Source organism: Penicillium chermesinum, assembly GCF_028974085.1.
Source record: "Penicillium chermesinum strain IBT 19713 chromosome Unknown utg000003l:1.0-5111272.0:1.0-5115320.0, whole genome shotgun sequence".
Classification (NCBI taxonomy): domain Eukaryota; kingdom Fungi; phylum Ascomycota; class Eurotiomycetes; order Eurotiales; family Aspergillaceae; genus Penicillium; species Penicillium chermesinum.
In genome coordinates, this window is record NW_026695313.1 from 662,659 (window position 1) to 678,464 (window position 15,806).

General features: G+C 49.0%; 4 protein-coding genes across 4 annotated transcripts; all 4 read right to left on the reverse strand.

Annotated features, from left to right (window-relative positions):
• Positions 1-229: 229 nt before the first annotated feature.
• N7468_003145 (zinc-dependent alcohol dehydrogenase family protein) lies at positions 230-1,357 on the reverse strand (the record flags this gene model as incomplete). Its single annotated transcript, XM_058472442.1, has 2 exons — positions 230-1,126; positions 1,190-1,357. The coding sequence occupies 2 exons, from the start codon at positions 1,355-1,357 to the stop codon at positions 230-232; spliced, it is 1,065 nt and encodes a 354-aa protein (XP_058331445.1).
• Positions 1,358-2,088: 731 nt separating this feature from the next.
• On the reverse strand, positions 2,089-3,557 carry N7468_003146 (uncharacterized protein; the record flags this gene model as incomplete). Its single annotated transcript, XM_058472443.1, has 4 exons — positions 2,089-2,130; positions 2,155-2,764; positions 2,824-3,220; positions 3,272-3,557. The coding sequence occupies 4 exons, from the start codon at positions 3,555-3,557 to the stop codon at positions 2,089-2,091; spliced, it is 1,335 nt and encodes a 444-aa protein (XP_058331446.1).
• A 5,264-nt stretch (positions 3,558-8,821) lies between these two features.
• Positions 8,822-9,542, reverse strand: N7468_003147 (uncharacterized protein; the record flags this gene model as incomplete). The annotated part of the gene is made up of 2 exons (XM_058472444.1): positions 8,822-8,911; positions 9,375-9,542. The coding sequence occupies 2 exons, from the start codon at positions 9,540-9,542 to the stop codon at positions 8,822-8,824; spliced, it is 258 nt and encodes an 85-aa protein (XP_058331447.1).
• A 4,096-nt stretch (positions 9,543-13,638) lies between these two features.
• Positions 13,639-15,647, reverse strand: N7468_003148 (RAD52 DNA repair protein RADC; the record flags this gene model as incomplete). Its single annotated transcript, XM_058472445.1, has 6 exons — positions 13,639-14,283; positions 14,432-14,625; positions 14,673-14,856; positions 14,909-15,088; positions 15,141-15,227; positions 15,285-15,647. The coding sequence occupies 6 exons, from the start codon at positions 15,645-15,647 to the stop codon at positions 13,639-13,641; spliced, it is 1,653 nt and encodes a 550-aa protein (XP_058331448.1).
• Positions 15,648-15,806: the final 159 nt, after the last annotated feature.

The following is a 15,806-nucleotide window of genomic DNA, read 5'->3' on the forward strand; positions in this document are numbered from 1 at the left end:
ACAGCAGAATAGGCTTTAAGTTGGTCTCACTCTAATCCGTATTGATAGCTATACGAGCCATACTACGTCACCACATACTCACCACACTGAATCTCCACTTCTTGATGTTTATGGCAAAACCTAGATATCTCATATTTAAGAAAACAACATGGCATTCTGTGGAAGGCTCTCCCGTCCAAAAAAGAGCAGACTCCAGAATTGCAATGCTGTAGCAGCTGCGCAGACCCAATCAATCAATCCGAATCGCAATCTTGGAGAAATGCTGCTTCTCCTCGAGACGCCGGTATGCATCCTTCACCTGTGCCAATTCAAACACCACATCATCAATGGCGGGCACAATCTGCTTCTCATCAACAAACCGCACCACCTCCTGAAACTGGGTCCGGCTAGACGCCAAAATAGGCCGCACGATAGCACCATGAAAGAAAGACTCCAACAGCGGCACTGCCTCTGTCCCAGAGTCCCCTACCATTCCAACCAACGTAATGATCCCATCAATCCGCACAGAAGCAAAAGATTGCCTCAACCCCTCATTCCCAGTCACCTCAATGACAGAATCAAACCCCCGCCCACCAGGCGTAAACCCTCTCGCCTCCTCTCCCCAGGCCTTATTAGTCCGGTAATTCACCACATGCTTCGCTCCCAGAGCCCTCAATTTCATAGCCTTCTCCTCGCTGGACGTAGTGGCCACCACGCTTGCCCCCGCCGCAACAGCAATCTGCAACGCAGCCACACTCACGCCCCCGGTCCCCTGCACAAGAACCCAAGAGCCCGGCCCAACCTCCTGGCCCCGGAGCCCAAACAGCGCATTCCACGCCGTAGTCCACGTGCAGGTCATTGTCGCCGCGGTGATGAAATCCAGCGACGCCGGCGCCCGCACGAGCCCCTTCTCGCGGAAGACGCCGTGCGTGCGCAGCGTCCCGTCGCTGCCTTGTCCGAGGCAGTTCTGGGCATCCGCAAAGCCCATCGGGGCATCGTCGCCGCGGGCTTCGGCGGCGGGGGCACAGAGGTGTGCCAGCACGCGGTCGCCTACGCGGAATTCGGTGACGGAGGGACCAATTGCTTCAACGGTCCCGGCGCCGTCGCAGGAGGGGACCAGGGGTGGATTTATTGGGCCGGCAGGGTTCTGTGCGGTATTTGTTAGTGGCAATGAGGATATTTTGCTTCTCTGGAGGTTTTTTTGGCTTACAGTGGGAGTGGGGATCATTAGTTCTCTGTAGTTTATGCTTGCGGCCTTGAGGCGCACGAGGACTTCGTTAAGGCCGAGGGTTTCGGGGGAAGGGATGGCCACGTTTTCTTGGAATTCGAGGGACTTTTCCCAGCCTTCTTGGCCGGTGAGGATCCATTGTCTGGCCATTGTGATGTTTGCAGTTGGGTACTTGTGGCGGAGTTAGGTGGTTGTGATGCTGTTGTAATCGTGAAGACCGAATAGGCTGCTGGATTGATGAGCTTTGTAGTGGGAGGATAACCTTTATATAAGTTGTCTTGACTGGCGATGCCTCCGAACGGATGAAGTATACTAGCAAGGTTAATGGGAAGTTTCGCTGACCAGCACTTGTGTTGTCGATCACTGTATCCGATTTTCCTAATAGATCTTATTTTCCTAATCGAGTAAATCAGATTGCCGGTCTGGATGTGGAGGCGCGGCAGTGCAACTTCTCATTGGCTGCAATCCCCGCACAGAGACGATCTATTACGGGCTCTGGTCTAGCGCAGAAGTCTACCCTGCGTAGACTTGCGGGATCAAGGTCCGTTCCACTTGGAAAGCTGATCGCTGGCTCTCTTGGTAACTATGAAGCCAGCATTTTTAATCAATGGGGGGTGGATTTGTCAGATCCGACCTTCGCATACTTGTCTATTAGAAATCCTCGTACAATTGAATCCACGCTTAGCTGATGACCATTGTGATGCATTAACTATCTGTCACGTCTTGGCCCACGTCACATGGTCAAGTGCACGACTATATGTTCGACCGGGAGATGCTAGGGCTTCAAGTTGGGGTGTTTGGGCGGATCCGACGCGTTGGACAATAGCCTTGCTCTTGTTGCCGTTCCCAAAGCGTTGCGCTAATATCATCGGATCCATCGTTTATGAGTCGATATGTGGACCCCATTCAAGGGCTTTGAGCTCCTGTCGAAGACTCAAATGTCTAACAGCACACATATCATCTAATTCCTCCCAAAGCGCCGTGAATTTCATGCTCACTCCAATACCGGAGTGATACCTATTTCCCATGAGGTGGAGAGGGTTAAGCCACCCTCGCTGTTTCATTGCTCGGACTGCTCCAGCAATTTTGTTGACAAACCACTCTCTTGTGGAAGAGCCTTTTTCCGCAGCGACAGCACCGATAACAAACTGAAAACACGTTAAATCCATAAACATGCAGCCCTTGACGGGCCACTTGATTATCGAGTGCTTCATTTGTTCAGCAAGGAGGGTCAGGTGAGCTGCTGACTGTGAAGGCCAGAGCAGGTATAGGAACAGCTCAATTGCTCGTGCGGCGGAGTCCATATTGGCGTCGTCACCTGCGCGCAGAAAGCGAGATTGAAAGATTAAAGAGGAAATTGGCTCCTCAATCTCTCGAGCCACAAAATTGGGGTCGAAACTGTGCGTGTGGTGGGATTCCACTACGTTCTGCAGCTGAATGACATCTTCACAAATTTTTACTAATTTCCGAAACTTGGTATCCTTATCCCCATTTAACGCATAGATAACTTGCTTGTGGTAAAACCGCGGGAAGCCACAAATATAATTAACGGAGTCCCTGGGATGAAGTCAGTCAGAATTAAATAGACAAGGCTCAGAGACCCCGCGCAGACTTACTGAGTGACGATGTCTGTTAGCCAGGGAAAGACCGGATTTGACATTCGCATGTTTCTGTCTTTGATAATGTGCGTAACCCCATCAATATGGACCTTCCACGCCAGTGTATCTTGCGCCAATGCCGCGCTAAATGCCATAGTGCACACCGCAGCTAGAACACCGTCTGTTCGGGTTGCTGTTGATATAATCTTATCCTTGATCAGACTTACTGCATTGGATAAATGAAGGCCAGACTTTATTTGCCACCAATTTCCTGGGGACATGAGCCCGACGCTGACAGCCATGGTCGCTTCAATAAGTGCTGGCTCGGAGGCGATCATGTGGAACCAGGCTGCCTCACTTGGAGAATTAGGTGCGTGACGACCTTCCAAGAAACAAAGATCTTGTATTTCATGTACTTGGAAGTAGGTTAGCAGACTGGCTCACAGTTCGGCATGCTTATACGAACGCGCTTGGAGATCAGCAGAACTGGGAGGTGCCCCGTTCATAAGCCAGGTTGCCTCCAGAGGGCGGCTCACAGGGCCATTCTTTCTTCGCTTTAGATGAAGTTTCTGCTGGTCAGAATATGCAAAACGAACCTTTCCAGGCTCTTCCCCAAGTCCCGCTGCGCTTAGTTGATGCCTCCTTTTCGCGAAGTTCGCTTTGGTGATATGCGCTCTCACCCTTCTGGCAGCTGGCTGTGAGAGGCTAGATGCCCCGGTTGTATTCACAAAGGTAAAGTTCGATGCCTCCATTTTGCGAAGCCTTTTCCGGTGAGTTCAAAGACTTCAAGGACCTCCTGAAGCGCATCGTAGTCGACCTTCGGGGCTTGCATACATTCCCAAAAGCACACGGGCCCCGCGCCCGGGGCCCGTAAGACGTTGATTAGTAACATTTACTAATGTCACAAGGGCACTTGAGCATAAATAGGTGTCGCAACCAATAAGACCCGCGTCTGTCATTTTAGCTCAGTTGTACATGGTGGGACAAAGTATGGTTGGTCGGTTCGAGGTCGCCCCTTTGTGGCTCGTGACGATGCCAAACCCTAATTTTCTTTTTGCCTTTCTCCGTTGGAGGGCAATGGTAGTGAATATGGAATGGTGAATCGATCCTCTCGACTGTGGATTCCTCAAGGTCTACTCAAAGTCCAGAAACAAGAAACTTGTTAGTATATTATCATGTACGCTCACATTTTAGACTTCCGAGTCTGAGTCTGCGTAGCTCACAACTGGAAACGGGCCCCACTGCAGGCCCATTCTTGGGTCCGCTCCGGGGAGACATGGAAAATTCGAACAGCCATGGATAGAAGCATACAGAATATATACTATTCACAACGGACCGAATGCATCGAGATACGGAAGGGAATGAAGGATAGCGCTGACTTGCCATCGGCTTGTCCCAGTAGCGAGAGGACACAGGGCTATTTGTAGTAGGACATTACTTGGATGTATAGAGTGTATATTAATCAAATCTTTAAGCAAGTCATTATAATTGGCATATAGTTTGAAAGGTAAAGGGGGAAGGAAATACCAGATCCCGGTCTTTTTGAGTTGAGATATCGAATTCTGCGAACCAAGGTGAGCGGGATACCCCGGACCCGCCAGCCTGCATGGGAAAATGCCTATAGAGGCAAGGTATGATGATCCCGGGCCAAAGAAGTTGGTAGATCTCGGAACCTATCGTCTTTCTAACGCAGAGTGCCGGGCCAGTAAACCTGAGAGGGAAGTTGGGCTGTCCGGCTACTCGACCGAGAAATATCTGTGTTATTAGCCTATAATAATTTCAAGACTGGCGGACATTGGAGAATCCCAGCAAATATAAATCCTTCTTTGATTGTCGGCCTTTGACTTTCCAGTGCACTCTAACCTGCGTTTGGTCTATCCAGATATCGAAAGCGTGGCGTTTTTCACGAAAGTGACGACCATTCACCAGTTCAGTGGGTACATCGGAGGAAACTCGAACGGTTTTCGAAGACAAGACACACACCGACACAGTATAAACATCATAATCCTTTCTGTTCATAAAACGCCATATTAAATCGACATGAGATAAAAGCTTCTCCCCAAGTAGCCAGTATACAAAAAGAAACATTTGCTTTTTTTTGCCTTTTATTTTCGTGGAACTCCCTAGTGCTGAAAGAGTGAATCTTCGTTTCTGCTTCGATGTATAGGTATCTGGCTAGAATTGCCCCGATCGTGGAAAGAATCATTCGTCTTGATAGGTATATATGCGTCGTCGGTAGGTAGAAGTGTTCTCTGACTGCCATTCGGGGACTTGAATAGGTAAGGGTTCCTGGGCTCGGTGCGATAAGCTCGGAACTGCAGATTCCGGATTCATTTGACGCATGGCCAAAAGCTTACCCGAGTAGTGTCCTCAAAGCCAGGTTCTTGTGCTGGTTGGCCTGCTAGAAGCTTGAGACTCATTTGCATGAGCTTGATCACAAAATAAGCCACGAGTGAGAGGCCAGTGGTTAAAATAGCCAGTTTACAGGCATCATAGGGCTGGCCAAAGTAACCAAACATCTTGTAGGTGGCTGACAAAGGCATGTGAAGGGGTTTCTGGGATGCTGGAACAGAACATTGGGGAAACGGGCAGTGGGAATTGATTTATAGCAAAGGTAATTAGGAGCACCTCTAACTTAGCTTGGGGGCCTGCCTGGCGGATTGGGAGAATAAACTTTGATTGGTGAGTTACCTAGGTAGACCCATAAAAGCTAAGGTAGATCTTTTGGTTTTTTCGTTTTCTTTTCTTTTTTTTTTTTTTTTGCAACGGAGAAAGGCCAAGTGCTTGTATCACCCGCCGATGATTAGCTTAGCTAGACATTATCGGTTATCGGTATCGTCCCAAGTGAAATTACCTTCAATCATACTCAATGGAGCGTGAAAAGGGGATACTCTACATAAAATTATTGATACAAAAGGAGTGATGCGACACTCAGAAGCTATAATTCCCCAGATACCGCATTTTACCAGAGGCTTATGTGGTCAGAGGGAACGGCTTGGTGGGGATTTTGAGCAGGTTAGGGCGCTCGTAATGGTACGGGAAATACACAGTAAACGACGGTCCCCTCCGAACATGGTAGCGTGGCAAACCGAAGAATAATGTGGCTCTGCATTGGCCGTGGACAGTTGCACGTGGACGCTTTGCTCAGCCTTCCACAGCATCGAACGAGAAACTGATAGCCGGCTCATATCCGAGGGCTTCGCTTTTTGTTTTTCTTTGTTTTTAATTACTTTCTATTTTCTATTTTTTGCCATGAATGCGGCACACCCACACAGGCCACATGTCACGTTTGATGCAGACTCATGAAGTGCGGAACTGATAAGCCAAGCTGGCCAAGGCGATCTCAAATAAAAGCCTTTGATCTCAAAATTACCGGGGGTGATGACGCTAGCCGGTAGCCATCAGTAGCCATCAGTAGCCAAGCCTGAAGCGACCGGCCGTTGCTTCGATTCATGGGTAGCTTTGAAGATCTTGACCTCCAGGCCGACGAAAGGCCTCCTCTTTGTCGAAAATGACACCACTGCTCCGTCACAGTACGCCAAACTATACATTGTTCGATTTCTGGCAAGAATAAAGGTAAATAATACCATTTGGTGAATCGAATAATTACAGGGCACACGCCAATTCCGGTTTGCCCGCGATAATGCCTGCATGTTCATGGTATTCGATTTTGGGAGCAGGGACTCACCAACTTCAGAGCAAGAGCCAACTGAGATTTCGGCCCCGAACCCTCGTGCCTATCACATTTCGCCAGTTTGAAGCGGGTTAAGTGGACCCGTTGCAGGGCTGCGGACCTCTCGGAATGTCCGCCCTCCACCCTGAGCCCCGCTTGGGGGCCCCTCGAGAGCTACCCCCTCGTTAGCTACCCCTCGTTAGCTATCCCCTCGAGAGCTACCCCCCTCGAGAGCCCTACCCTGACCTCTAATCCATCTTCCGGCTCTCAATGCGGTCCGTCAGGCATTTCACTAGTCCTAGAAGAGAAAAATATGGAGAACAGATTTGTGCCGCCACAGCGGTCCACCCTCAAGAGCCCAGCTTGGGGGCCTCGAGAGCGACCCCCTCGTGAGCTCCCTCTGGAGCGCCCTTAATTCCCCATTCTCCCATTTCTATCTTTAGGGCTTCTCGCCGTTCACTGTTTGGTTAGAGTTCCTTTGGGGACCGCGGCATTTCCGCTCGCAGCTCTAGAGTCCCCGGGCGCTCGGGCTTGCAGGTCCGTCACGCTCGGGCTAGCTTTCCCCAGAGGTTGCCACGTACCTTACGCGGCGGTGTTTTGGGGGGGAGGCCTCAGATACTGGCAGGCTCGCGTTCACCGAACCAATGGCTTAACTGGTTTTTAGGGCTGATTTGAAACGGCTTAATGGACCTTAGATTTTCTCGCTGGGCAGTTTTCCTAAATACGGCACAAAGTATTGAGATCGCAACTGCGACTGGTATGATAGTGGAATCGGACACTTCGGTCGTCTCATCCAAGTACTCGGGCACTTTGTCGTCAATCGGCAGGGCCATGGAAGGACGTGGTAGCGTCTCTCTTCATTCGGAATCGACTCGGTGAGGGCAACATGCCCAAGTGTCTTTTCTAGCCTTCCACATACATGTCCGAGAGAGATGTCTTTGGAAGAGTATTCTGATTTGATTCTAACTACTATGGACACCCAGAAAGAGAGAGATGCGCTCTCACCCTTCTGGCAGCTGGCTGTGAGAGGCTAGATGCCCCGGTTGTATTCACAAAGGTAAAGTTCGATGCCTCCATTTTCTGAAACCTTTCTCGATGATATCAGCAATTCTAAGGGCTGCCTGAAGCGCATGACAGTCGACCTTGGGGTGCCGCGTACATTCGCAAAAGCACACGGGCCCCGGGGACCCGGGGCCCGTAAGACGTTGATTAGTAACATTTACGAGCTAATAACTAATGTCACCAAGTCACTTGGGCATAACTAGGTATCGCAACCAATAGAACCTGCGTATGTCCCAGTTGCACATGATGGGACAAAGCATGGTTGGTCAATTCGAGGTCGCCACTTTATGACTTGTGACTATGTCAAGCACTGTTCTGGTTGTTTTGGGGATCGTTCTTTCCATCGGAGAGTAATAGTTATGAATGTAAAATGATACATCAGTCTTCGTTCTTAGGTTTGTTTCGGAGTCTACAAACAAGAATTATTAGTATAATAGCATGTAAACGGACAGCTTAAACCTCCGATTCCAAATCTGCATAGCTCACAAATGACATGAACACCATTGTGGGCCCATGCTTTGGCCTGCTCCAGAGATATGTAGAGGATAAACGGCCGTTGACGATGCCAGATCAGACATATGGCCTGCAGCACAGACATAATGCCTCGAGATGTGGAATGGAATTGAGGATAGCGATGACTTCGACGTATTGCAGTAGCGAGTATTCGGGGCTACTAGTATTAGGACATTCCTTCCCCGTATAGGCCGTATACAAAGTATGGAAGGCTGTACACATGTCATTATAATCCAAGTCAAGCTGAGAAAACGAAAGGATGGAAAGGAATTGAAAATACGGATATTTGTTCTTCTGAGCTAGAATCTCTGGCAAAGCCTTATCAGAGCGAAGTACTTCTCGCGTCACGATAGCAAGCTCTGCGAATCAGGATGAGAGTGACAGCTCCGACCGTATATTTCGAACCTGCATGGAAAATTGCCTATATAGACAAGAAACGATAATCAAAATTCAAAGGTGTGTGGTAGATTTCGGGAAACAACTTCTTGTGGCGAAGAGCATCGCACCTGCGGATTTAGAGGGTGAGGTCGGCTGTCTGGCAACTCAACTGAGAAGCGGCTGTGATATTAGCCTATTAGTTCCAAGGCTGAGGCGCATAAGAAAATCCCAGCGAACAGAAATCTTTGCTTTTATTGCCAGTGTTTGATCTTCCAATCCACTCTAACCTGCGTCTGAGCTATCCAACATCGAAAGCCTTACATTTTGTAAATCCAAACGACGAGCCATTTACCACCTCAGTGGGCATTGGGGAGGAAACTGGGACGGTTTTCAGAGACAAGGCACATCCGACACAGTGTAGATATCATAAATCTTCCTGTCCGTGAAACACCGGACCAAAACCTCCAGGGATGAAAGTTTCTCCCTGCTCTTGCATTAGCGCGTTCCATCCACCAATGGTAAGACAGAGTGCGCCGCAACACCAATTTTCCAGGTCTTGGTTAAGGGGGGGGTGTCTTAAGCCCCAATCTGGCCTCTTAAGGCACCCCCTCTTGTGTCTTTCCAGGTCTTGGTTAAGCTACCAGCATGCAGAAGAAGACACTTGGTTTTTTTGCCCCTATTCTTTTCATGACCCCGCTTAGTACTGAAGGAGTGAATCGTTGGAGAACCCTATGCCCATGGTTTCTGCTTCGATGGATGAAGTTACGGCTGAGATTGCCCCAGTCGCGGAGAAAATCATTCGTCTTGGTAGGTATATATACGTCGTCGGTAGGTAGTATTGTTCTCTGGCTGCCATTCAGGGACTCGGATAGTTTCCTGGGTTTGCTGTGATGAGTTTGGGACTGCGGACTTCGAATTCATTCGACAAATATTCAAGACTTACCCATGTAAGGTCCTCGAAGCCAGGCTCTCGTTCTGGCTTTGATTGGTCTTCTAAAAGCTTGAGCCTCATCTTCATGAGCTTGATCACAAAATAAGTCACGAGAGAGAGACCAGTGGTCAGAATAGCCAGTTTGCATGGGTCATAGGACTGGCCGAAGCAACCAAACATCTTGGAGTTGACTGAGAAAAGGAGCTGTGAAAATATCTGGCGATTCTTGGGAAAAAAGAAGTACCAGGAAAACAGGCAGCGAGAATGGATTTATAGTAAGGAGAGGCTCAGATCACCTCCACTTTACCAATGGGCATGGGCTATTAGCCGGGACAAGATCGCCGCAACTGACAGATCGGGTGAATAAATCTTGATTCGGTACGTTAGGGCCACGAAGCCTAAGGGAAGATTAACGGAAGGCTTTTAGCCTCTTGATTCCTTCTAAAATGGAAAATCAAGTTTTCGAACTACTCGCCGAGAAGCGGGCAATCTACAAATGATCATTCTTTTCTCGAGTGAACTTGCCTCTGTAGCAATAGGTAGCAATACTCGCATGAGTGATAGTCTCAATCTCGAATACTTCAAATATGGCATTTTGAAAGATCCTTGTGTTTTCAAAGGAACCCGATGTGACCAGATGAACTGGCGTGGTGGAAGTTCTCGTCACATCATAAAGTGCCCATACATCCAGAAAGAGAGTAGCGTAGACCAATGGGAATATGCGAAGCCCTGGGGGCCCCTTGAGCTTGCATTAGTGATTACCTTTTGCGCACTGACGCCTCCAGGGCTTGCTCAGCCATCTAGCAGATCCGAGAAATTCATAGATCGGGCAAACTCGAGATTTGTCTTTTTGTTTATTAATTTAAATTTTTTTTCCCCCTAACATGAATTTCGCATCATCCAGCAAGCCACATGTCACTTTTTCCAAGAATACCCAAGAGAAGCGATGTGGACCTACGAGCTGATAAGGAAACTTAAGACTAGACAAGGTGATATCAAGAAAAAAGCCCTGGATCGAAATTGATGGCAGGAGCCATTATTAACAAAGCCTGAAACTACCGACCATTGCTTCGATTCGTAGATAATTTGGAGATGCTCGACCTTCTAGCTAAAAGAGGACCCGACGATCCTCTTATCTGTCAAAAACGACACCATTGCTCTGTCATATTGGGATAAATACAACACGTGTTAGTCTGGAAAAATACCATCTTGTGAATTCAATGCTTACGGAACCCGGGCTCCTTGTAACTATACCGCGATGCCTCCGTGATCGTGCCCTTAAAAATCCATTCAGATTTACCTTTCGGTAGCGAAAGATACCCGACACAGGACAACATGATGGACCAAACGATCAAACCTTCGAGCTCAAAATGCCTTCAATCCTCTCGGAGACAGTGGAGTTAAACAACATTGTGATCATCTATAGGTGACCCAACTTGGCTCCAGTCACCTGGCCTGCACCAGTGCGCCAATGTAGTTTTGTAATTAGCTGCAACCTGGGTAAGTTCCATAATTAAACACCTAGCGTATATCCAATGAAGGATACACGTAGCCTTCTAATGCTCGTAGGGGCAAGAAATGCAGAGATGGTTATTCCCCGGGGGGTCTTCCGCACCAAAATATTCCCGTTTCGAGCGCGTTCAGTTAACCCGCTGCAGGACAGTGGGCCTCCACAGCTGCTATTCACCATTCCTTGGATCACATAGCAGGCCAATTAGTCTTCGGCATTGGGTATGACCTATTTTCTCTCGCCGCCAAGAGGCTTATATATTGCCACAGCCGAATTCATTGCATATGTAGTACTAGACTTTCGTAGAAGGGTCCTATTTACGGAAGAGACGACAAATCGCTACGCCCTCGCACTAGTACATTGGCATGTGGCGACAGTTTCATCTCCCCTTAATCATGGCGATCATGTGGAGAGGGCCTTGATTATTCAGGATTAGTATGGAGATTGGTAGCATCATGGCTCGGACGAGGGGCCCAGCGGCTGTGCCCGCATACCGGAAATTTCGTTATTAGTTTTTTTTTTTTTAATTGGGGTTTTTTTTAAGTTGGGTTTTTGGAAGTTGGGTTTTTTAGGTGCCTTTTTTTAGGTGCGTTTTTTTTTCTCGAACGAATAATCATTACAATAATAATGGATAGTAAACAAAAAAAATAAAACAAAAAAATTAATAAAGAAGAACATAACAAAGCCTGGACCCGGGGTTGTGAGATTTCTATCTCCGCGAGAAGGCAGACCGAGAGTATTTCGTATTTTCGCGCTTTCTACTTCAAATTTTTTATTTTATTTTATTTTTTCACTTTTATTTTTTCCCGTTGTGTAATCAATATTTTCCTAATTAAATCCCTGTTATATTTTTAGGCGCCGTAACCGGGAAACGCCCACGAATCTGTTCCACGAATCTGTTCCGCGCTCAAGGAACCGTTCCCGAGAAACCGGTCCCCAATTAGACCCGCAGATGCCCATACAAAACACTTCGCGGCTTTGCTACGTAAAAGAGAATGACTTTGATCCCCAAGGATCTCTTCTGAAGGAATTGCATCCGATTTGTTACCGGTTCAGCCAATTCGAACATCTCTGTGCTCTTACGACCGTGGTCCTATCAGCCGATGCACAGTGGTTTCTCTTTGCATGTCGGTGGGCCGTCTAGGCGCTGATTGGGGGAGCCTATGAAGATCATCGTTCTTCTGCTCATCTTTTTCTCTTCTTAATGGTCCCTGCGGCACCCCTCGCCCACTGGAAACAAGATTAAAAAAAAAAAAGGAAGGAACGAGGAAGAGGAAGAGGAAGCATGGACAAAAGGGGAAAGGGAATTGGCAAGATCCGCGGCCCGGAGGACGCTAGATCACCCGTAAGGTTACAAAGTAAGTTGACAAGCAGGGGTGGAAAGAAGGGTGGAAAGAAGGGTGGAAAGAAGGGTGGAAAGATGGGTGGAAAGATGGGTGGAAAGCTGAGTTAAAAAAAATGGACCCAACGTTTGACCTCCGCTCCGTCGTGGATCCGGCCCCAGACTCCAGTTCCACATACAGGCCTGCGTGGAGATGACTAGGTACTCTGAGATGTACCTGTCTAAGAGTGCGTGGGATCTTTTCCAGTGCCATTCAAATTCCCAAGTACCCGATAAATAAAAGAATAGTGATCGACTCGAACTGTACGGGAAGGCGTCTATGCTAAGGCTACACCGTCGATTTTGCATTATATCTCGCGCTCTGCGACTTCATCCCTCCGGACCTGCAGGAGTCCTTTGTTCTATTGGTCGCTTGGTGCGTAGGCGAGTTAGCTGCATATTATAACCCGGGTGAACTTGGGTCAACTTCAGTGAACTCTGGATGGGAAGCCTAGATTCTGTCGACAGAGCGAGCCATGCCTCCATTGGTCCCGGATCACGGCTACGTCCTCCCCGGTCAATGCACAGACGGTTCCTAGATCGGTCTTGTAGGGAACGAAAGAGTCTCGGGCCCAGCAAATTCCCTTTCCTTCTCTCTCCCTTTTATTATGATCCCACTTTTTTGCCTTGATCCGACCCACTTTTTCCCCTTTTAGTTTCCTGCTGGGTTAGACTACCTGGGGGATGCCCGGAAGTCTCGAATTATTGATAGGCTCGCGGATCTCGGCCAATGCATATTCTGGCCTTACGGCTAACCTGAAACAGCACAATGAATTCCAGGATTTGGGACCCTTCCCGAGGACTTGCAACCAACACAGCCTATATTGATTTGTAGGGTATCAAGAAACAATTTGGTAAACCTTGGGTTTTTCTCGCTAGACGGTTTGTCGAAATACGGTAATCCGAAGTGAAATCACAATTGCTACTAGGATAATAGTGGAACCGGACCCAAGGGTCGTCTCGTGCCAGTCCTAGGGCACTTTGTCGTGACTTGGCCCGTGGTGCTGCGCGGAGGGCCATGGAAGCTTCTAGACGTGATAGCACCTCTCTTTATTCGGCGACTCAGGGAAGGCAACATGCCCAGGTGTCCTTTCTGATCTTCCACATACAGGTTTGGGAGAGAATGCATGGTACGTCTTTGGAAGGTATTCTGATTTGATTCTAACTACTATGGACACCCAGAAAGAGAGAGAGTAACAGTATTTGTAGGTGAAGTTAGACCGTAATGCCAGTCTCCGAACGCCGTCCTCCATCCGTACCCGTTAAGATATGCAACCGCGCCTCGAAGAATATTATGAAAGTAGCTCGGAGACGAACGATGGTAACAGCCGCTAAATGTACCTGGAAACATGATATTGTGATGGTAAAAAGCAGACAGTCATAAATCACTTCTGGGGTTGAGGTGGTGGCTGCTCGGGCGCAACATCAGACACTCGCGGTCTCTTCGTTTCATTCGGACCCATTGAGCGAGGCACACCGGGGGGGCTGGGCTCAGCCGTCGCGTTGGTCACGTCGTTCAATGGAGGTCGCTTGCCGTTCGGGTTGTTTTGCGGAGGTACACTCCCTCCGTTCATGGGAGTAGGGTTTGATACGCTCCGCTGATCAACATTTGGCCTGGTCAAAGGACGATACGAGGATGTTGATGGTCCTCGAGACAACGGACTGCCAGCACCACCTGCTGGGCCTCCAGGGGCACCGACTCTGCGCTGCAGGTCGGTCGCCGGGTTCATGAAATCGCGTGAGCTGCTGTTAGGTGCAGGGGATGCACCCGCAAGCATCGGGCGTGAGATCGGGACACTCTTGGTGTGATCCACGCCTGCAGTCTTGCGGATTGACGGGCTATCAGCATGAGGATCAAACTGGCTTCCGGGTGCAGGTGCTGCATTGGGGTTATCACGCAACGAGTCCGCAACTCGAGCGGAATAAAAGCCGACGGTTTGCGAGGCACTTGGAGGGATCGAGTCTTGGTTCAACCCGCTGGGTGGCTCTCTCTTGACGGGAACCGGAGCATTGGAGGTTTGCCCATTTTGCTGCCATGGGAGGTCGCTGCTGGGGAGGACCAGGCCTCATGTTGGGGTTATTTTGCATCGGCGCAGGTGCACCCATCGGACGCCCGGGTATAGAAGAAGGATTTGGTCGCGCGGTCGGAGGTAAAGGCTGTCTCATGGCAGGACTTACTCCGTTCCATCTCTCTGGCTTCGAAGGGGTCACAACATTGGGATCAAAGCGTCCAGCGGCTGGTCCACGATGTGCAGCTGGGTTGTTCATTGGTGTGGGGGGTTGAGCCCGTGGAGGCTCAGGGTCTATTGATATTTCATCGGGATTGCCGCCTGTTGCTGAAACAACAAAGTCTGCTTCATCGAAAAGATCGCCTAGAATCCGTTAGCTAAAGCACAGTCTAAAGTCAGTATGTACTTACTACCAAACTCGCCGTCTCCGTCAAATGAACCCGTGCTATTCTGAATACTCTTCGCTGGTTCAACAGGCGCTCCTGGACGAGGAGGAAGATCATCATCCTCCGGTATAGACTTTGAAGGGGCAGGTTCCTTCTTGACAGGGGCGTAATCACGATGGCGATGAAGCGCTTCGACATCCCATCTGGCCTGTATAGAATAAGCAGGATGCTCGACCGTGAACGAAGCGGGTATGCCTTACAGGTGCAGCCTTCACTTTGATGACCTTGGACAGGTAGTCCTTGTCGTAGACACAGTTGCCCAGCACATTTCCAAATGTCCTCAATGTCCGCTTCAGGGCGTCTGTTGTTCCTTCTTTCTTAGCCTTCTCGAATGCTGCGGCTTTGCCTTTACAGTTTTCGATGTGACCATAGCCGATGTCCTATAGCAAAAGTTAATAGCAAGGAAAACACGGCCTCATAAAAACCACTTACTTCATGGAATGTGCCATCCCTGAGGATGATTCTCACGATGACGGAAAGTCCTAGACTAATCTTGCCAGTGGTTTGAGATTCCTCAATCTATGACGCGGGCATGAGTGAGAGAGTAAGGACGAAAATTAGAATCGTGAGACGTACAAAATCAATGTCAATTTTTTGAATCGAGCTGGACCAGCCATTGAACCCGAAAACCTCGTTGGCAAGATTAATGCATTTATCTGCTGAGAGATAGTGCACTTTCTGTCCACCGGCACCTGGTCGTGCTGAAATGTATTCGGGTCCTAATTTCTTATCCAGTCGAGATTGGAGAGTAGCGATTTCCTGGGCTGTGTATTCGCTCATTCGGCGCTGTGGTTCCTCGAATGGGTTCGCCGCGGCCGCGCTTGGAGCATTAGGCATCCCGATGGTCGCGGGGCCGCCCCGATGCTGATCGCCAACACTTTGGGAGATCTGATCAGTTTTCTGGTCCTTTTTGTTCTTGTAATCCATATTCGGGGTCATGTGTTCTCACGCTGGCATGGTAAGGGTGTCGCTGTTCGTTGTTTGTTGGGAAGCGTGTCAAACGCGTCTTGATCGACCGCGTGGGCATCACGAGATCACGTGGTGATAGGAGCCGCTTTCTGTCCGCCTTGAATCTCGGGCAGAACTATACACCTCTAT